The sequence below is a fragment of the Coturnix japonica genome, chromosome 22, assembly GCF_054131305.1.
Source record: "Coturnix japonica strain WE chromosome 22, WE-NBRP24, whole genome shotgun sequence".
NCBI classification, from domain to species: Eukaryota; Metazoa; Chordata; class Aves; order Galliformes; family Phasianidae; genus Coturnix; species Coturnix japonica.
Genome location: NC_140684.1, coordinates 5,295,890 through 5,317,897, shown reverse-complemented (window position 1 = coordinate 5,317,897; position 22,008 = coordinate 5,295,890). Strand labels below are relative to the sequence as shown.

Genomic DNA, 22,008 nt, shown 5'->3' with positions numbered 1-22,008 from the left:
ATGAACGCACATTATTACATGGTTGCATTATCTGTCTGTTACTGTTTGTTACCAATCTGCTGTGGATCCTCAGGAATATCTTAGCATTGCTTGCACTTACCCAGGGTTTGCTCAGTTCAGGATCTACCTTGGAAGTCACAGTCAGAGGATAAGATGAAAGCCAAAGCTGATGAGTAAGACTATTTCAGCTAGGCCATGTGTAATAGAGCAAAGTAAAACCATATGGGGACGTTTAATAACTCTTTTTATTTTCTGTGCAAACATGGGCTGTTAATAGTATTGTCTTAACTTAGCCATCACAGCACATACAATGATGTTCTTCCTCAAGGTTTCACAATAATTACTTTTCTGTGTGAGAGACAGAAACCTGTGAGCTCTGTGAAGGAAAATAGATTTAAAAATCACAGTGCCTGGGAATAGAATTCCAGAACAACAAAAGAAGCAGTCTTCTTTGTTGGCAGAGAGGCTATGAATTTAGTCCATAATTTCTTGCTTCTTTGTCCTTTATTTCTCTATCCCTTTAAAGCCATTTTGAGATGGGAGGGATAGCAAGGAAACACATGAGACTGAAATTGTTTGTTTGTTGCAAATGTGGGTGAAAGAATGAAAGAGACGATCATTGAGCAGAGGATGATCACAAGAGTGCAAGTTTGTCTGCAGACAAGCCTGCCTTTCTTTGGAATATGACTTTTAACACTGCAGAGTGCTGTGAATAGTTTTATTTCTTGTTTTGCTGCCCTTGCAATTTGAATAAGGTATCCATTGTTCTAAAAAATCACACCCAAAAATGTGTCTGTCTTCATGGTTTAGTCTTACATGACTGAAGTGCTTTCTGAAATGAATCAGTGATCAGCAAGCTTAAATTTCATAGGTGAACTCTATTTCTACTCAAGCTATGGAAGAATGAATCATTAACACGGATTTTTAAACATGCTGGAGAAGAAACTGCATGCTTGTGTTGTTGTTGTTTAAGTGTTGTCAGGATTGCAGTTTAGGAAGACCTTACAAATGGAACATTCCATGTTAGTTTATCCCTGGAAGAGCTGAAGTCCATGGCATTAACCTTTGGGTTATTAGTATGTTGATGGAGGGGAGGATTAAGGAAAGGGCAGGTTGTGGGACACGAGTGACACAAAGACTAAAGGCAAAATGGTCTTGTAGTGACTCCAGTCCTAAAAAATAGATTCAGGAGAGAAATCAGAACTTATTGCAAGGTGATTCTGTGGTCAAATGAAGTCAGTTCCCAACTGAGATTCTTCGTCTGCTCTGGAATTGGAGAAGCAAGTATTTGAACTAATTCTGCTTAAGAATCAGGTACAATAAGTGTAAGTTCAAGGCTTTACTGAAGAGGCAGTGATATGTTATCATGGATCACACAAAGCATGAGGGCAGACGGTCTTGACATAATCTTCATTCATGAAGGTCACACGTTACCCCACCATGCCCATGGTAAAATGTTTGCTACTTCCCCTGCCTTGCTGTGTTTGTATTGTAACTGTGTTAGCTGTCTTGCAGGAATTTGACTTCTGAACAGCAGTTGATGTGTTCCACCTTCTGGGTTAGGAAATGGTTCTCTCTGTTCTCTCCTTGTTATGGCTGCCCCAGTGGGAGCTGATGCAACAGGTGCTGGGAGCTTAGATCCAATATAGATCAGAGGCATTATGTGGAAAAACTGAAGAGCAATCCTGATCCTTCCTTCTGTGGAATACAATGTAGTTGCGCTGCAAATGGGATTAAAATGGCTAAAGATCATCATGAGGGGTCAACTTTTATCTCGTTAAAATTCCACTTTGTTTCTGACATCAACTGAAAGGCAGAGAGTGTCCCCTGGTGAGCAGTAAGGCAGCACAGCAGGCTGTGAGCCAGCAGCTCCAGGGGGCCTAATTCTTACTGATGTACCATGACCTTGGGCAAGGCATTGCTGTGCATCTCTTCTGTAATCTAGAGGTCGCAATTGTCTTTACCTATAGATTTGAGCATTAAATTGTTGTTAATTTTAAGGTATTTTGAAACTTAGGAGTACTACGGAAGTTTAATCTCTTGTGCCTGGATGGTAAATCTAGTAGATCATGAAAATGGGGGAGTTCAGAGGGCTCCTCCTGGGCACCAAAGTGAGGAATGTGACAATAAGGTGGCTTCAGTTTGTCCAAAAGAGGTTTTCAGGTCTGCAGCTTGGCTGAATGCTCTGTCTGGAATATCCCTTAGACCTTAACCAGTATGGGGTGTAAAGCTGATGGTCACCAGGGAGACTGTGCAGCTCTAACTTCAGTTCCTGCAGAGTGGGTGCCTCAGGCAGTGTGGGGCTGGCAGTTCCATTTATAGCTGCTACACTGCTCAATTTCAAGGACATTCAAGGGGGGAGTTGCCCATAAAATAGACTTGATATCCATGCTTATGCTTGCTTTGGTGCTTCCTGGGCAGCTTGTGCCTTAAGAGGTGACTCTTCTCTAAGTTCTTTTTGGCTTTTTAGTATTTTATCGTGCTGTTTTGAAGGATGGAGAAAGGAAAATAGATAAGCACTTGTACATCAAGAAAAAACACACAGGTTGGTTAATGGTTCTTCATAGATTGCAAATGCTTTATGATTTATGATGGAACAGGTCAGCAGAGTATGGACTCTTACAAAACATGTGGGGCAGGCTGAGTAAGCTTGATGCCTAGACTGGTTGGCAGCCTGGTGAAGTACAGATAATCCCTGTTAAGTATGCTTGATAGTTATCCTTATGTATATAACTTCCATTGCTCAGGATCATGTTGCAATTGTAAGCAGGTGGCAATTAGAAGCATGCTGGCAGAACTGCTATGTTTCCCTCAGGAAAAGGGTTTTTTTCTCATAGTGCTGCAGAAATTGTACCAGTGAGCAGCAGAATTTTCTTGTCATAATGTATGTTACACTGCCTAGTCAATGTTACCCACTGCTTATATAACACTCCCCTGTCATGTGCTGACCAGATGACAGTCATGCAGACAGGCATTACCTTCAGCATTGCGAGAAGCAGATGAGTTATTTGGGGCATTTGCTTTGTCATAAAATTGCATTATAACAGTAGGAAAACCTTTGGGATTGAATAAAAGAGTGGGACAGAATGAAAGGCTTTATAAGCGCACATTAGGTTCCATTGAGAAACATTTCTGGCCACGTGTAATGTATATTGTACATCTTTAATCTGTACTCCTGTACAAATGTCTGCTCAAGGGACAGATGCTCTCTGCTGTACTCCTGTGAATCTCCGTGTAAATGTTTGCTTCTGTGCTGAGCTGATGCTTCTCTGCTGGAAGTGACACATCACATCAGTCCATTAATTTTCCCTCTCATCCTTCGTCTTACAGCATTAGCTGCATCAATACTACAAGCTTTGTGTGGCGAGTTCATTGTAAGTACACATTACAGGTGCCAGATTGTGGCAGTTAGGAGCCCATGAGTTAGGAAACAGGACAAGCAGTGGGGCCAGGGCCTTCAGTACCCCCAAGTGAAGGAGTTCTCTGGCCTGGGGCTGCAGCAGCCACCATTTGAGTCAGAGCAGCAAATTCTTATCTCTGCTTGTGTTGCACTTTTTGCTGGGGAGCGTGGTGCTGCCTGGATCCATCAGTTCCTGCAGATGCAGATGACTAAATGAAGCTGTGTGGGCTGCTGGCTCTCCAGCCAGCCTGTCCCTGCTATCTCTTCCCATAAACACTGAACCCTTTGTCTCCGGCCTTATCGTGCCCCTGCCATCACAGAGCCCTTTCTGTGCTCTCTTCCCAGCACAGTCACTGTGTTCAGGGGTCTTTTCTTCAGCTGCTTTTTGTCTCTGGGTGTTTATTGTGCCTGCTGCAGAGTGTGTTTGTTGGGAAAGAGGAGGAGGGGCTCCTGTTTGTGTGAGTTTTATAAACCCAGTGCAGTCTTAAAAGAGATGCTGAGCAAACTGGGTGGTGATAATATTAACCCATCAGTGTCCTACTTTAATGACTGCAAAACTGTGCTAAGGTTTCCTCAGTTTGTGGAAAACATTCTGGGAGGCTTACAGAGTTGTATTGCTGTGGGAGGCAGTAGGCATGCAGTTGTGCAGCAGGGGGTCTGCTCCCCTTTTGGTCTCAACAGACCTTTGATTTTTCCATGAATTTTGCACACGTATGTCAGCAAAGTGAGCCTTACAAACCTGGGGAGATGGAGCTGATTGTAGTACTTATGTCCAGTGTGCTTCTGGAACTTGGTTTTACTGCAAATGCTGGTTCAGTAGCCCCTTCTATTTGCTTAACTGACTTGTGCATCCTGTCTACATCGCTGCATCAGACAATATCTCTTTGTTGTATCCTGTTCCAAAACTTTATGGCTCTGTACTTTAACTTTTTCCTTTTGAGGAAGGTCCTGAAAACAGAAACTTGAACATACTTCTTTTCTTTAATCAGTTTGTTAATACTTTCAAAGTTAGAATGGCTGTTATTGTTTATTCAGTACCTGTGACACCACATTCATTATTCAAGTCTTCTGGAATATCAGCTGCTCAGAACTTTGCCCTTGTAATCACATAATGCTTTGTAACTAGGTTTAAAATAATGATACTAAATGACATTAAAAAGGAAAAGCATCGTTTTCTGACCTCCTCTTGTTCTTCCATGATAGCGGAGAATGGAATTTATAACACGATAAATGTTTTGTTCAGCTCTGTTTGAGACAGTTTTCTATTTGAGACTCCATTTTCATTATTGAGACACCTTTTTCATTATTCTATTTTGCTTACATTGAGCATAATGCAAATATATCATTTTAATGTGTGATAACATTAGTCGTGTGACTAAAAAATTACGTATTTTATAATCTAGGATCATATTTTTTCCTACGTTATTGAAACTTCACCCAGAAATTAGTAGGAATAAACCTGTCTTTTCACAAGGTATAATATAAAGTATGTTTTCATTTTCAAATAGTATCCTGGATTGCAGTTTGTGCATCACAGCATCTGCATGTTCTATTATTACATTGGGAAGAACTTCAGTAGATTGTGTTCCCTTTGCAGGAGGCAGGAGGGGAGGAAATGCAAAATAGTACAAGCCTTTGTGAAACATGAATCCACACTCATCATGACTAAACCTATTCAAATATTCAGGTGTTTTTTTCCAGGACTGCTCTAGGCTCCCGTGTTGTTGTCATGTGATTTGTTTCTTTCACAAACTCACTCAGTTTGCCTCCTCTTTTACTTTTCAAGGAACAGTTTCAACTGCAAAGCGCACAGGGATTCCAGCACCCCGAGAAATATCATCCTCTGTATCAAGGGAGAGAGCTGTACTGCGTGGCCAAGCCAATACAAGGAAAACTCAGCCCAGCCCCACCTCTTCTGGTACACCAACTCCTACCAAACATGTGCGCCCCACTAGCAAGTCCAAGCAAGAGAGTGAAACTGGTGACAAGGCTGTTTTGGAATCTCAGGTTAAAGAACTCCTGGCAGAAGCCAAGACAAAAGATTCTGAAATAACCAAACTCCGCTGTGAACTGAAGAAATGCAAAGAGAAAGGGTCGCATAACCTTGAAGGGATGGGTGCTTCAGACCAAAACATAGAAACCTTGTCACCTGTTGACATAGATCCACTAATACGGACCCTTCAGGAAAAAAACAGGACTTTTCAAAAAGAACTTGCTTGTCTGGGAGAAGAAAATCGTGTTTTGAAAGAGAAGTTGCTTTATCTTGAGAATTCTCCTCTGTCAGACACAACAACAAGCAGTGGCGGTGACAGCAGCCTCCCTACCCCAACTACCCAAGAATCCAGTTTTGGAAGCCCATCAAAAAATGTATTGAGAGGTGAAACAATTGAGCACAGGCAGCGAGTGAATGGGGGAACACTGCGCAATTCCGCTTCTTCCAGCAGCGATGTAACTAAAGCTTCCCTGTCACCTGATGCGTCTGATTTTGAACATATAGCAGATATACCTTCCAGGCCAGCATCCTCCAACAGCAACCACTTCAAGGGTTCCAAATGCTCCACTACAGGAAGTTCTCCAAACAACATTAGCGACCTTTCAGTCGCATCTCTTACGGAGAAAATACAAAAAATGGAGGAGAATCACCATAGCACAGCAGAAGAATTACAAGCCACTCTGCAGGAGCTGTCAGACCAGCAACAAATGGTGCAGGAGCTGACAGCAGAAAACGAGAAGCTGGTGGAAGAGAAAGCTCTCCTGGAGACTTCTTTTCACCAACACAGAGACAGAGCAGAGCAGCTGGGTCAAGAAAATGAAAAGCTAATGACTCTCCTCCAAGAGCGATCCAAGAGTGAAGAAAGCAGAGCTCAGGAGGGAAAAGTCCTCGAACTGGAACAGAAGTGTGCAGAAGTTCTTGAAAAAGCACAATTTGAAAGAGAGAAATTGCTCAATATTCAACAACAACTAACCAGCAGCCTACGAAGCTTGGAAAGGGAGCACCAAGATGCCCAGCAGGTGATTAAAGGCTTGAGAGATGAAAATGAGAGGCTGCTTAAACTTCTAGAAGTGGAACAGCAGAGCAACAGCACGGTAACAAAAACTCTGGAGGACTGCAAAATTGCATTGGAAGGTCTAAAAATTGAGAATGGGTCTCTAAAAACCCAACTGGAGAGTGAGAAACAAAAGGCTGCAGAAATCAACGCCATGGGATGCACTACTGACAACTCTGAGGTGCAAGAGCTGCTGAAAGTAGCCCATGCAGAAAAGGATCAGTTGGAAGCGTCTTGCACTGAGCTTAAGCAAGAGCTGCTGAAAGCAAACAGTGAACTGAAGCACGTTCAGGGTCTGCTATCAAAGGTAAAGCAGTAGCAGCTGTACAATGTAACTGTTATTTATCTGGCTTTCCACAAATAAGCAATTGTCAGTCTGTGAATTGTTATTGATCAGCTGATTTTAGTACTAATTATTCCAGTTGCATTCATTAGTGTTGAATGGAAGCTGGGATCATTACAATATTTTCTGTTTCTTTTGCTATGCGCATGTTTTTCCTGGAATAAGTGCTAGCAAAACTCTGCTTACAAGTTCAAAATTTAGCTTATCTAGTATCTTCTGCAGAATATGCTGGTTTTGGTGAACAGAAATATATTCATCAATATTGAAGCAAGAGAACAGGTTAATAAAAATGTACTGACATTATGTGAACAAATATTAGTGAAAGTTACTTTGTAGTCTGGGTAGAGAGAAGGACCTATCAGCAAATATTACATTTTTGATAAATCTTAAAGGACAAGCTAATAAGTAGTGAATTATAGATGTCACTGAGTACAAAAACATGGGAGCATGAGTTAATACTCAGAAGTTGATATTTACAGTCACAACGTACAGTCAAGCTCCAGATGAGATTATTTTGCTAAAATCTATTTTAACAAGATTGAAAAGTACTCTGTTTGGAGATAGGTAAAGTAATGGTAAAAAATAAACATATTTTGGAATAGATTTCTCCTTGCCATTTGGTGGCTTGCGGCTTTGCTCCAAGCAAGCTTAAGGCAAACGTTGGTTCTATTTTCTGTCTGATCCTGGGTGTTCCAAAGAGAGTTGCAATGCAGGGTGTCACAGAACAAGCATTAGTGTAGTGCCAGCCAGTGATTAATGTCCCATCGCTGCAGAACGAATGATAAGCAATGTGTGCAGCCTTTCCTGTATGGGAAAGGGGTCATGGGAAGAACTGTTGAGTTGGCTAGCTGCAGAGGAAGAGAGCATTGCCAAAAAGCTCCTCAATGGTTTGAGTGTGTTAGAAAATCCAGGTGTCCTTTCAGCTTAAATAGGTGACCACAGCAAACAGAGTTGCAGAGGAAGTTCCCTAGTGCTTTTGAGTGCTTGCTAGTGCTGGAGTGTGTGGAGAATAAATGAAAAACTGCTGAGTTCTCAGACTCTGCACTGAACTTTTATTGCTTGGTTTTGAAACCACAGATTTCCTCCTTTTTTACTTTTCCCTTGAATTAAGCTGTTTTGAATCAATGGCTATTTGTCACACCCAAGCAAGACCACAGGCTTCTGTAAGCCTGCCCTTCAGTCAGCCTGTGCCAGTGCTGCTTGCAGAGTTGGCAGCCTACATCTTGCTTTTGCATAGGTTGTTCATACTCAGAGATATCCCTCAACCCTGGAAGCATTGATCTGTGGGTCTGAGCCAACAAACTGAAGCACAGCATATTCCCCCTTCAGTAATTCCAGCTGTCCTATATCCAGAAAATATACTTATCTGTAGTAGCTGCTCTCCCACATGTGTTTTCACAATCCATCAGAAATGCGTGTGGTAAAAGCAGCAGAACTGCTAATATGGACAAACTGATTACTCTTGTCCCTAAGGCAGCTCTATCATTCTCATAATGCAATACATGATTAGATTTGGAGCTTTCCAGGAATACCATTCCTCTGTTCATTACCTGCAGAGAGTAGTTTGGAATCAGAGTCACCCAACAGAAAGCTTCACTTCCTTCCTAGTATCTTCTTTGCTATCTTTATTTCTGGGAAAGAACACTGACATTCATAGCTCATGTTTGTTTCCTGAAACTGTCTTGTTAGCACTGAAACTCAGTTTTTGCAAAGCAGGGAATGCAGGTTTAATTCTTAAGTTCACGGCATAGTAAAATATCAAACAAGTTATATCCCTTAAGAAATAAGGACAGTCAAGCAGTTTTCTTTCCATATTTCTAGGCTGAGAATGAGTGTGGTCAGCTGAAGGAGGTGTGTGAGCGGCAGGCTGAGCAACTGAGCAGAACCAGCCAGAAGCTGCAGGAAAAAACATCAGAGAATGAAGCAGATATAAAGAACCTAAAGGAAACCATTTTCGAGTTGGAGGACCAGGTGGAACAACATCGTGCTATCAAACTTCACAACAACCAGATCATCAGTGACTTAGAAAGTATGTGGAGCTGAAAAAGGGGTTTAAATGAACTTGTTCTGGAGGCTCAGATGTGGCCAGAGCCAGGAGGAGGAGGCAGCACGTCCTAATGTGTGACTAGAGCCTCACTTCAGGATTACTTGTATTTCAACCAATCCTTTTTGTTCATGTGAGAGCCACTGTTTTAACAGTTAGTGCTATGGAAATAATATTACAGACATTTTCCAAACTTACTGTTTAGTGACGGATGTATCACCCATTCCAGAACCTGCAGCCACTGGCCTTTCGAGGAGCTTTCGGATAAAATTCCTAGTAGGAACAGGGAAGTCCAGTTTGATGCTATTGTGTGGTAGAGGAGCTGCCACCTGGTGGAACGAGTTGCTCATTTCACTCACCGGTATTAAACTGCTGTCTGGGTGTGTGTACTGACAAGTCATTCTATACTTGCAGCTCTGTAAATTTAAAAGCCTGCTTTAATATCACAAAATAATGAACTGGTTTTGGAGATATTTGAATAACAAATCTGTTGTTGATTCTATTGCTGATCTGTAGGCAGAGTATCTTAATTTCCGTTTAATCTCTATTAGTGACATTACCAGAGGCAAAATCAAATAGGCTTTTCTTTTTTTAAACTGTTCTTAGGTAAAACTATGAAGCTGGAAGAGCAAAAACAAGATATAGAGAGGCAGCTGAAGGCTCTGACTAAGCAAATGAAGGTAAGGCTCAGATACCATGAAAAGCTGGGCTGAGCTTTTATTGTAATACTGGATTGCATTTAGGCATTGTAATTTTTAGAGCAATTATAGAAAGTCGTGCCTCCTTTCATTCTCTGTTCCTTGTTTGCAGCTGATTCTTTGCCAGTGAAGTAAACTGTAATAGATGCTTTGCAAATTCTAATTTTTCTACCACTGAACTTCTGCTACTTTGGAGCATGTTCCTACTTCCTGAATGATGAACAGCAGAGAGCTCTTCTCAGCAACAGTCCTTGTAGTAGTATCACAATCCTGAATGATCAATAGCTGTAGGAAGGACTTGATTCTACTTTTTGAATTGGAATGGAGAGCTTAGCATCAGCTATCGGTTTCTTCTTTGGCCATCTAGTCAAAACTGTAAAGACACTAGTATTTATTTTAATCTCAGCATCTTGAAATTGTGCTGAAATCCTGTTCTCTTTTGATCACTGAAGGAGAGATCAAAAATTAAGTGCTCAAGTGACATTGTTACAGCAGTTTGCGGTTGTATTTATTCTTTCTAGGAAGATACAGAAGAATGGAAGCGTTTTCAAGCTGATCTACAGACAGCAGTGGTTGTAGCCAATGATATTAAGTGTGAAGCCCAGCAGGAGCTCCGTGTGGTAAAGAGAAAGCTTCAGGAGGAAGAGGAGAAGAGTGCCAGGCTGCAGAAGGAGCTCGATGAAGTGAAGGGCAACAACAGGTCGGTTCCTTACAAAAGCCAAGATCTGATCTCTGTGACTGCTAACATGCATGCAAACAGTGCTTTGTCAATAACTATTCATTGGCTTGGATGTGTACGTTGTCTGTTTTTAACTCTTCTGACAGATTGTGTTGTCTTTTATTCTAAAATGTTCTGTTCTTTTCTCTTTTTGATAATCTAGTTCTGTCACCTAGGCCATGAAAGGTTGTAGCAAGCAAATATGAAGTAATAACAATTGCAAATATCTTTTCATAACTTTATTCTCACTACTGTATTCTGCTGTTTTATTGCCTTCATAACTCTGCACAGCTGCATTAAACCATCTGTGAAAAGCTTGGCTGGCTACATATGGGACATCCAGAAGAGAACTTATTTCAAATTGAAGTGAGGATTAGCTGAACTCTTTGTTCTGCAAGTCTGATACATGTTGATTGAATGATCAATGCAAGTACTAGATTTCCTCACCTCACATCTCCCGTCCTTAAGTCAAAACCTGATGTGTGATTAAATGATCTGGACTGTGGCCTTGATTAACATCCCAGAAGTGATTTTTGTTGTGCAATAGACCCTCTTGAAAATCAATGTCTGTAGTTTGGGCAGGGAGCAGTAAATACGAGCTATTTAGAGATGTACCTCGGCATGGTGAGGTTCTGTGGAAGCATGGTAGGATCAAGTGACTTTACAGTTGAAATTGGAATCAGCACAGCTGCCTTACAGTGTGGCCTTTATTCCATGAAGGATGTTTTATGTATGACATTTTATTCCAAAAGTCATACCACAATTGAAGTACTAAATAACAAGGAATGGAAAACAAAACGTATATTACAAGGGGGAACTAAAATTTATGAAGGAGGCAATGCTATACTTCTTTTTTATTGCATTGGCACGAGCAGAACTAGAGCTACAGGAATGAAAATTTATACAGGGAGAATGAAGAAAAGCAACACACACAGTGATACTGCTTACCATAAACATGCTAAATGAGCTCTGCTCCTCTAGGTTTTCCCGGCTAGTCTTTCTGCTGCCAGTTTCAAGGCCACTGTTAGAATAGCCACAGGAATGCAGCAAACACTCTCCTTTCTTTCAGGTAGAGTAACAGTCCAGATTAACATTGCTTGCATTTCTTCACTATTTTCCATTCAGGAGCTTCCACAGCAGCTGTACAGTAGATAGGTGTACAAAGATGGATGACTTTTGTGTGATATATGGTTCAGAATTGATGGATTGAACAGAAATCCATTTTTTTTCAGGAGAAGAAAATGTGTTTTAATTTCCAGTTTTATTATTGGTGTGTCCAGTGGATGTAAAGAAAAGCTATTATGTACAGTGCATTAAGACAAAGTGATTACCAGACTGTACTTAATTTCAAGCTCTTAATTTGTTCTTAATCAAATTTCTCTTGTGTGGAGTAGGGCAATGTTAATCTGTACATAAAATATCAGTATTCAGACATTAATTCTTACGAAGATGTATTTAGTATTCAAACTGAATAGAAGATGACCTGCTGATTTGCAAACTGAGCTATTTATCTTACACGTATAGGAAACTTGCCTGCATTGTTGTACTGGTTAGTCCGTGGGAATCTACATCCATACATAGCTTCAGAAGAAGGCATTCCAGACCTGTATTTGAGTCAGTTTTGACATTTGTCTTGCTTTTTCTCATACGTACAGAAAGATATGTCTGTCTTTTGCATTGCCTTGGTTGTCTGTATAGCTTGCTTTGAATATTACATTGGTCTTGGAGCCAGACATGCTGTCTGCAGTGGATAATGTATTTTCTCTTTCAAAGACAGGTGTAGAGATTTTGCATCTGTTAATTTAGGTTTAACAAACTTGACTGTGAGTATCAGTGTCCATGCAGAGAGTACTCAGGCATAGTTTCAGTACTGAGTGGTATAGAGGAATAAATGAAGTCTATGTAAGTCATTACTCATCCCACTGACCAGTAGAAAAGCAGTGAAATCTTAAAGCTGACCTATAAAACAAAACCTTGACATTGACAAGCTACTGCTGAGAGTCAGTTCTACACTTCCCTACATGGTTGTTCTTGGATTCCTGAGGTTACTGCCTTACCTAGCACCTCAACTTCTTTTATGTGGAAAGTTCTGGGGTGTTCTCATCATTTCTGTTAGTGAACATTCACAAATGCAACTGCTCAGGATCAGCAGTAGATTCTGGTGCCTGTGGTGATTTTTAATGTGTGCTCAGCCCTGGTGAAAACATTTTGTAGCACAACACCTTAACACATTCTGTAAACTGTCCCTCCTATTCGTTAATTCTGAGCAGCTCTGCACTCAGCTGAATGTATGAGTCCCCAGTGAAAGTTTCCTGTCTGATTTTTGAGCTCCAATTGGAAAATGTACCTTCCAAATAGTGTTGCTGCTCAAAGGTTTTTTGGCAAAACCTCATCCATCTCTTGAGGGTCAGTAGACTCCACTTCATAAACTGATCTTGAAGCCAGTTTTCTCCTATGACATCCTGCCATTTTAATGTTTGCCTGTGGCTGCCTGAATTCCTGCCTCCAACACTGATTTCACCATTACATTCTTCTAATCAGACAAAAAGTCACTTTTGGTTCAGGAACAGCCAAAGAACTTGCAGAAAAAATCCTGATGAGGTCATCAGAGTTCATCTGAACGAAGGTAAGAGCCTCCCAAAGGCGACTTTAACACAGATTAAATGTCTAATTCTATGACTAAGAATGTTGGGGGGAGGTTGGACCACCATCAGGCAAGTGGAATAAAGAAGAGAGGAATTCACTTGTCCCAAATTAGCACTGATTAAAACCTACAAATTGATTAACACATTTCAAACAGACCTATGATACTTTACGTTGTAATTAATGTTATTTCTCTGCAGTTATATGCAGAAGTTTACTATCCACTGTTGCATAACTGTTTTCTCAGACACAGTGGAAACTGAGATAAATTGTCTCCATCCTTGGAGGTTTTCAAGACCAGACTAGATAAGGCCCTGGGTAACCTGGTCTGACCTCATAGCTGATCCTGCTTTGAACAGGCAGTTGGAAAAGGCGTCTTCCTGAGGTCCCTTCCAGCCTTAATTATCCTGTCATCCTGTAGCAAGTCTCATTTTTTCAGAAAACTCACCTTCAAAATTAACCCACATTTTGCAGCTATTTTCAGATCAAATATTTAACCAGAGGTAGAAGTACTACAATGGGTTTGTAACGCAATGAATAAATTGCTTGCTGAACGCATCCAAATTTTGAGTGGCCCTTTATGGCTTCGTGCATATGCATTTTGAAGCCATTCTAGCAATACAGTATTTAGCTAGAGAAAGTTCATAGGTGTGCCTTCGACTTTCACTCCCTTTCCTTCACAAAATTATGTTGGAACTATAATATTAAGTACCTTAAATCAAGAGCGTGGTGGGAAAATAGTTGGGCTGGGAGCAGTGTTCAGAAGACAGAGAAATTATAGCTGGAATTAAATGAGCTACTTCCCTATAATAATAATAAAATCTAACCAAGTCCTCAAAAGAAAGCCTGAAATGAAGCTTGTGATGTATACCACTAATTTGCTTCTGTTCTTCCTCCTAAAGTCTCAAATGCTGCAGCATGGCAGTGTTACATGCTTTTTCTCCTGGAAATAAGCTTGCACTCTATGTGTATTAAACCCTAATGTCAGTCTTTATGTGCTGATGTGCTGCTCATTTGTGCCTGTGTTTTGCAGCTGTTCTGTCTTTTAGGGGTTTGATAGTTCATTCTGCTCTCATTTAAAGAAAGTATAGTAGGATTTTAGAGCAGGGCCCTTGGAGTGTTGTTTGCTCTTATCAGTTGCTCTTTGGAGTTTTTGGTACCCAACAGAGATTGCTCTGGGCCCTTCAATGGAAGGACCCTGACTAACCTTGGACTGAGGTACTGTGCATTTCTAATTAAGTGAGCAGATTCACATACCCATTTTGGATGAATAGCCCTAACTGAACATAGGCAAAGAAGGTCAGGTATGCAACCATCCTAGTCCTTTGAAACTTGTTTCTTGGCTCTAAGTATTTTATTCTTTCCTATTTGAGCAAAACAGATTTACTTTATTGATGGTTGCTCATTGTGTCCCAAAGTGAGTTAGCGGAGTGTTAAGGCACTCCTGTATGACTGGTCTTGCACCTGTATATCATTATTTCCCCTTTATTTAGTGATGATGGGATTATTATCTGTATAATACAGAGAGCTGTACCTCAGAGTGGGCAGTGTACCACTTCTTTTAACTTCTCCCATTGTTGTCTGTATCTCCTTAGGTGCCTGATCTCTACCAGCTAACACAGCCCTGGATGGATGCATAACCAGGCCTGTGAGATGCTTCAGGACATGTCTTCAACTTGCAGCTGAAAAAGGGAAGTTTCAACTGGAGAAAAGCACCCCCAGTTTTTTATTACCCTGCAAAACTCGAGTGTATCACCAAGTGTGAATGCTGTTCAGGTCCACCTTCTTCCCCTGAGCAAGAGCTGATTTCTTTGTTTCAAAATGTTTCTCTCTTCAGAAGATTCCAGGAGGCTGGAAAAAGTTCTGAATTGATTTAAAGCCAACTAGAAGTAATCTCAGAGATCTGGGAGACTGAAATAAGTGATGGCCCCTTTGGAGTGATGGGGCTGTTTGCCCTTGAACAGAAGTTCAGATGCTCTATTTCAAGCTTAAACAAAATTAAGACTGTGTGTATGTCTAATTTCTTAAATTTAATGTGCATACACATTCATTCTCCATATAATATATTCATAAATCTGTGTGTAAAAATATATGCATACAAATCTGTATGTATAAATGCACACAAACTCTAGTGATTCACACCTTTGCAGCTGGGAAAAGTTGCTCGTGGAAATTCAGTTACTGAAATCCAACAGGAAAATTAAATAGAAATATTATGCTGTTTGATTGGTATCAGCTGCTTTGATGGTTTTCAGTCTTTTAATATTGTGTTGGCAATGCACTCACCACTTGGTGGCATGTCTGACTCAGTGTGTGCTAGGAAGCAGGGTGATGCTCAAGGAGCACGATGTCCTGATCTGACTTTCACAGGCTGTGTCCCACAGAGGGGGGATTTCTCCTTGCTGTGAGAATTGCAGGTGAAGAGATCCAGAAGGAAAAGCAACGAATATGTCAAGCTCTAATCATTATCCTCTCAGAAGGAGTTTATCTCATGCCTTTAACTCAGGTGAAGTGTATAATCAGGGAGAACTTTGTTTTGCTACTGGAGAAACCTGAAGAGAGCTTTACTTGGATGCTGATGCGAACCTGAAAAGTCACAGTCTCTACGAGGATATCATCTGTATGTGTCACAGAGCTGGAATTTCATATTTTGACTATGGGATTTCATCCTTTTCTCCTGGATGTGAAGACCCAGCAGGGGCCTGATCTCAGAGGAGGCTGAGCTAGAGAATTCTGCAGGATTCTGGCACCGCCTTCACCTATGTGCCATTCTACTGGAGTATATGCATATATGCACACTTGTGTTGCCTTTCTTTAATGTGCTGGCAGCTGTTAAATGTTGGTTTTTATGTTTAAGGAATTATATATATTGAAGTGCCAAATAAATGTTTGTGTTTGGAATTGTCTGCTGCCTACTCTTGGCTTCTCTTCTGTTCTGTGCATCAGCAGCTATGTGTCTTCTTTGTGTCACTTGGATTTCAGAAGGGTTCACAACAACGAGTAGTAATGGAGACTAGATTACAGAGTAATTATTTCTGAAAACATGGTTCTGAAGTCCTGGGCCACTTGTAATGAAGAGATCAACAGGGCAGTTCAGAAACCTTCAAAAGCATGAAGGCTGCTCTTGCAAAGAATCTATATATTAAGCGCAGAAAGATTTGTGCCCTGCTGGCTATTGTTCATATTTTCCAAACCCAGAAAACAAGCAGAATAACTCACCTTTAGAGAAAAGCTCACGACATCCATTTCTCTCATCAGTGAATGAAACTAAGCAGTGGTTCTGTGAAAAGGACTCTGTATGTTTGAATTTCTTTGTGGCTAAAATGCTCTGCCTCCTGCTGTAGCTGCTTCACTTAAACCAGCTGCACTTGCAGCTTTTATCTGTGCAAACCATTCATTCTTGTTTCAAGGTAAGCATATAGCAGATGCTGATATTATGCTTAATTCCATCCTCTTAGTAGCAGGACTTAGTCTTCTTGGATAGCCTAGTCTGTGAAGCGTGAGCTTTTCTCAGAGTTAAATCCTGCTCAGTGGTTCTAGTCTGGCTGAGTCAGGTAGTTAATACTTGCAGCCATCAGTCCTTTCTGGTGTTTTGTGTTACCATCTAAGATGACTCCTCTCTGACTAAATAAAATCTGGGCCCAGCTTCTGCTTTCCTACTGAACTGATGGCTGTCCACCAACCTTGTGCTTTATTGTTCTTACCGGGTAAACCAGACAGAACTCCTCATATAGTGGCCTTTTTATTTCTTGGAAACAAAACGGATTGTACTGGTTGACTTAGTGTCCTGAGGCAGAAATCTGTTTGTTCTTGTGTTTTCTTGCAATGAATTGCAGATACTGTCACCTGATGATTTGTTGTTTATATCTTACAAAGCTATGAAAGAAAAAGTGAAGGGCTGAAGTTAAAATTAGCCAGTAAAACACTGGTTCCCTCAGAGCTCTGTGGATCTTATCCAGTTTGCCTTTCCTCCTTATTGGATTAAATGGAGAATGGAACTGAAATGGCTTTTTCTCTAGCCATCTGCCCCTGTGGTCCCTTCTGGCATACAAGGAGCTTGAATGAATTAGCAAAGAAATGCCTACTTAAAGACAGCACCTCCTTAAGCTCTGCCAAAAATAGAAGCATTAGTCACTCTTATTCTCTTATTCATTGACACCCTTTAGCCCTGTGCATTTTGTAGACTGTGATGCCAAAAGGGAAATAAGAAGGCTCCAAGTTCTATTTTTAACTAACAGAAGTTGTTCAGTCTCGTGGGTGCTCGCCTGGTGGAGCCTTCCCGGCACCCTGTGAAATCTTTCTGTTCACGTAGCCCTTGGTGCCTACCCTACTGCAGAGTAGGGGAATGATGATACCTCAGCTTCTGTAGATCAACACGCATTTCTTGAGCTACTAGGAGATTGGGAGAACAATGTAATAAAGATTCTCTTTTTATGTCACTAGTCTTTGTTGTCTAATTACAGCTTTCCTAAACTAAAGCTAGGTAATTACACTCGAAGTCTGCCTGAGTGCTACTAGGTAAGTACAATGTCAGTGCTAAGCCATTTCATCCAGATCCACAAAATACATGACTAGAAATGTCAGTTACACTTATTATGTTTGCAGTTTTTATGTAACATGGACTTTTATTGTATTAAGTTCACCTTCTTATTCCTTCCAATGGAGCAACTGAATGATCCTTACTGTTAAAATAGGGGTCTTGCTTCTATTTTGAGTTTGTCTATCTTCGTTACAGCCACTGAATTTTGGTATTCCCATGTCTGTTAGGGTGAAGCACTTTTGGGTTTTATTCCCCATGTAACTACTTATAGGTGGCGATTGAGGGTTTACTGGTTCAGCTGATGTTATTGTTAAGTTGTAAGAGTTGAATTTCAGTGTTTTTCATTATGAAGCATGTTTTCTGGATTAACTTTCATGGTTCTTATCTGAACCCTGTCCAGCTAATTATTTTTTTCCAGTTATGAGATTTTAACTGATAATGATGACGCCAGCAGATGTCACATCAATTAAAAACATAGAACATAAAGTAGCATCTTTCTGTTTAGATATTTTCCTCATTATATACTGAGTACCACATTAACCCACTGGTCCCAGTGCTGTATTGAATGCCAGTCTTCAGGTAACGATTTGTGCTGTGAGAAGATGAGAAATGGGGAAGATACAGCTAACAAAAGAAAGAATTGTTAATACACAATGATTTCATGTTTGTTAGGCACACCAAAAAATGAATGTGAGCATTATAACAGCGGGTCTATATTTGAGTATTACAATATAAGATAAGCATCGTTAGATTTGCCTCACATATGAAGCCCTGCAGTTTCTGCATGTGTTTCCTGTTGTTGCTGACTTTGCTCTGGTTTCTGCTTTGCAGGCTGACAGCTGAAGAAGTAGAATCTATAGAGGCAGATACAGCCAATCGCTGGCAAGGAGTTTGCATTAGCAGGGCATCTCCCACACCATCAGAATCTGCAGCCACTGTGAAGTCATTGATAAAATCATTTGACTTAGGATGCTCAGGTATGCCATATGCTGTAGTTGTTTTTGTTTGTTTTCTTTTTGGGTGATAAATATGTATTTCTTGACATTTTGTGTTGCTGCTTGGTGCAGTTTTTCTGTCAGTGCTTGGTTCAGATTGGTGGAAAGTCGCTATGTCATTGGTTCCCTGCTCTGCTAAGAGGAAGATGGCTGGTTTTGAAATGCAACTGTTTCTATTTCTTTTCTTTAAAGGTAGCACTGGACAAAACATCACGGTTCAAAAGGTCCCTAGGAGTCCCCTAAGTGGAATTCCAGTGAGAACAGCCCCTGCAGCTGCTGTATCCCCCATGCAGGTATGAGGAACTCTTTCAATCACTGGAGTGTTTGAATGGATAGCTGCCATGTTTAAATGACACATCTTCAGCATACCAACATATGTACGTTGACAAGGGGAAAGGGAAACTCATCTGTTTATTTGCTATGAAACATCAAATGCTTAGTACTAACAAAAAGGATCAAAGTAAGTTTGCCTTTGACTTCAGTTTAGAGGTCTCAGTGGATGGATGTGAGCTCCTTGGAATACAATTCTGAACTTGAATCACGGTTATCCAGGAATTAGGTTTTAGTTATTGGTAGCGAGAATGAGAAACATCAGCATGAGCACGATGACTAGTGTTTTTTAATTCTCTTTTCTACATTTGTTTGTTTCACAGAGACATTCTGTTTATAATAACACAAAACCAGCCAGCAAAGGTGTTGTCAAGCACACAGATCTTTCAGACCTTCCACTTGCAGGTAAATTGCAGTAAATGTACAAATATTGCTTCTTTGCTAGCACTGTCATTAACTGTTAGTCCTTCTGGGCCACTTCTCCTCTTCACATACGGTCAAAGAAAACATGAAAGTATGTCTTCAGAGTCTCTTTTTTAAGGAGCTTATTGATTTTTGTCATGTATCCATTCCCAACTTGATTGTAGCCTTAGAAAAACAACAACAAAAGAAAAAACCCAACTGATGCACTGGGGTTTGCCAACACAAACTTGCCCTCTCTATTCCAAAATATCCATGGCACCTCTCTAATCCATGCTGTGGAACTGGAGAGGGTAGAATTTTGTTCAGTATATGTGTGTTTGGAACAAGTCCAAAACACCGTCTTTTGGGGGCCTGATTATTTTTGAATTCAGCTTCATTTGAAATACATCAAACATTTCAGATACAGATGGGACTGTTTTAGGAGCAGTCATGTTTGGGCTTGAAAGAGTTTGTTTTGAGAGTTCTCAAGAGATGCATTTGTTTTCATTTCACACTTTGCTTTTGTTCTCTTGTCATTTAATATTCTTTCCTACTAGTGTTTGTTTCCCCTTTTCTCTGGGGCCCTTTATTTTGCTTATCTAGTCTTGAATTTAGTTATTGCACTGGAATTGAAGTTGGTACCAATAGATGACCGAATCTGCAAGGACAGATGAAATATTATATTCATGTAGTCAAATTGAAACTATAGGGAGAGAAAAAAGGATCAGTCACAACTTCTTCAATGGTAGATTGAATTTTCTGCAGTAAGTTTGCTAACATGGGACAAATTGGAGCCCGCCTTCATTTTTAAACTCTTCAGATAATTTGGTAAATTGCCCTTTCCTCCATTCAAAAATGAAGAGACACGGGATCTGAACAGCAAGACAGTTTATAGGGATGGCAACATAAATAACACCTTGTCTGTGCTACCAGCTTCTGTATGAGTAAATGATAATCGAACAGAGGTTATTAGTGGAACAAATAGTTTACTTATATGTATCAAATATATCCAGAAGATATCTTGCATGAAAATATGCTCTGATCCTTCGTAGAATGTAAGACTCTTAAAATTTCTATCATTTTATTCCACAATGAAGCGGTTTGTCAACTGTGATGTATTTTGAGTCCTTAATAATAAATATCCCAGTACAGGATGTGGATAATTGCTGTTATTACCTATAAACAATTGTTCTGTGGAGATCTGTTGAAATCAACAGACATTTTATTAACTATTGTATGTTAAAATTTATGGTCACTTACTTTAATGAGTTCCTATGTCTATTGCTTCTCTTTGTACCTGGATTTGATTTAGCCCCAGTAATTCATTGCAAATGCTTTCTCACTATAAAGTTGTAATAGCTCTGGTTCCAATCTAAATAATCCTAGAAGGCAGTGGATCCAAGTCCTATGCAAACAAGACTGAATTAAAAAATATCCCCAGGGAAATTCAGAGTTGAAGTAGTCTCCATAATAATAATCTTCTGGCTGATTCTATCTGACTAATATTACAGCAGTGTCCTGTGATGTCCTTAATCTGACCCAAATGTTATATGGTTGAAGTGGAGAGTAGATTACTTTGCAGAGAGAGATGATCTATGAGTATGATCTTTGCAGTTAGAATCAGAAGTTGACTGATTATGTCCAGGAGTTTCTAGCAGCACTAAGCAAGTCAGAGGAAGTTTATTATTCATGCAAGTGAGACGCAAAGTACAGAGCTGGATAGCATTGCCTGCCCCACTTCAGGCACTGCTGTATAATTTAAGCCAGTAACCACAAAGTTTGTTTTAATTCATGCGAACTGATCACGCTAACAGGATGTGATATTTTTCCATAATCATATTGCATATTTTTCATACGATTATTATCACATTTATTTTTCCAAATTGCTCCTTATATGCCCTCATCTTCCCCTTCTTTTCTTTGTAGCTATGTGCTTCCAATAGCTTTTATTCCTGTCTGGGAGCCATCCTTTTCTTTCTTGCACTATGCTTGAATGCATCCTGAATGGTTGGCTCAGCACTTCCTATTTGGATCATGCCATTAGCCAAGCTCAATTATGCTAATGACAGTTTAACAGTGCACTTCCTTGCAGGCTAGTGAGAAACCTTCATTCCTCCTCGTAATATTTGGGTTTTATTTATCGATATGCCCTTTGTTGTAGATCTGTTCCTCTAAACAGAATATTCTAAAGTTTAAAAAGGTTTCAGAGTCATCTGGAACAACGTGCTTGTCTGGCAAATGCTGTAACACTTTTGCTGAAAATAAATTTAGGACTGATGCAGTGATAGTACACTGAAAGTAACTGGAAAGGAAGAGAGAACATTAAATGATCTGCATTCACTTAATTTTTGATAACAACTCAACTGGCTTGTTGACAGTTTGTCTACAGAAAACATCAGATTTCCCAATGTTATCCATTACTCTACTTGATAATTGAGAGGCATGGAGATAACTGGATTTCTGTGATCTCCTTGGCTTCTGTTTGAAAACTTACCAACTTTGGATTCCACATCTACTAATTTTGTTGATTTTATATCTATAAGCATATCATAAAAACAATATATAATATGTAGAAATGCACAAAATATGTAAATAATAATAATACAGGTGCATTTCCTACGAACACATTCAGAGCTCCCAAACTCATATTATGTAGGAAAAGGCAAGCATCATGTGCTAATAAATACCTTTTACTGCTGCTTTGAGCTGGTTGCATTCAGGAGGCAAGAGGCCTTCATGTTACATGTCTGCTAGTGGCAGGGAAAAGCAAGTATTATACTAGGGCTTGTCAGACCTCTGGTGAAGATATCTGGTAATCAGCTTTTGAACCCTTCAGTTTGTAGATTTT

At 40.1% G+C, this 22,008-nt stretch overlaps 1 protein-coding gene across 14 annotated transcripts in view; it reads left to right on the top strand.

Moving 5' to 3' along the window:
• Window positions 1–22,008, top strand: part of SPECC1 (sperm antigen with calponin homology and coiled-coil domains 1) — an 80,433-nt gene that overhangs the window by 38,690 nt on the left and 19,735 nt on the right. For 6 of the 14 annotated variants that reach the window (XM_015880687.3, XM_085522025.1, XM_015880686.3 and 3 more), the window contains 7 exons: window positions 5,187–6,754; window positions 8,612–8,819; window positions 9,441–9,514; window positions 10,054–10,232; window positions 18,265–18,410; window positions 18,621–18,721; window positions 19,082–19,163. In XM_015880687.3, coding sequence (XP_015736173.2) covers window positions 5,187–6,754; window positions 8,612–8,819; window positions 9,441–9,514; window positions 10,054–10,232; window positions 18,265–18,410; window positions 18,621–18,721; window positions 19,082–19,163 — 2,358 coding nt within the window. Of the gene's footprint in view, window positions 1–5,186; window positions 6,755–8,611; window positions 8,820–9,440; window positions 9,515–10,053; window positions 10,233–12,791; window positions 12,877–14,488; window positions 15,795–18,264; window positions 18,411–18,620; window positions 18,722–19,081; window positions 19,164–22,008 lie in introns of those variants that run through there. The other 8 variants (XM_085522028.1, XM_015880691.3, XM_085522031.1 and 5 more) reach the window with 2 other exon arrangements.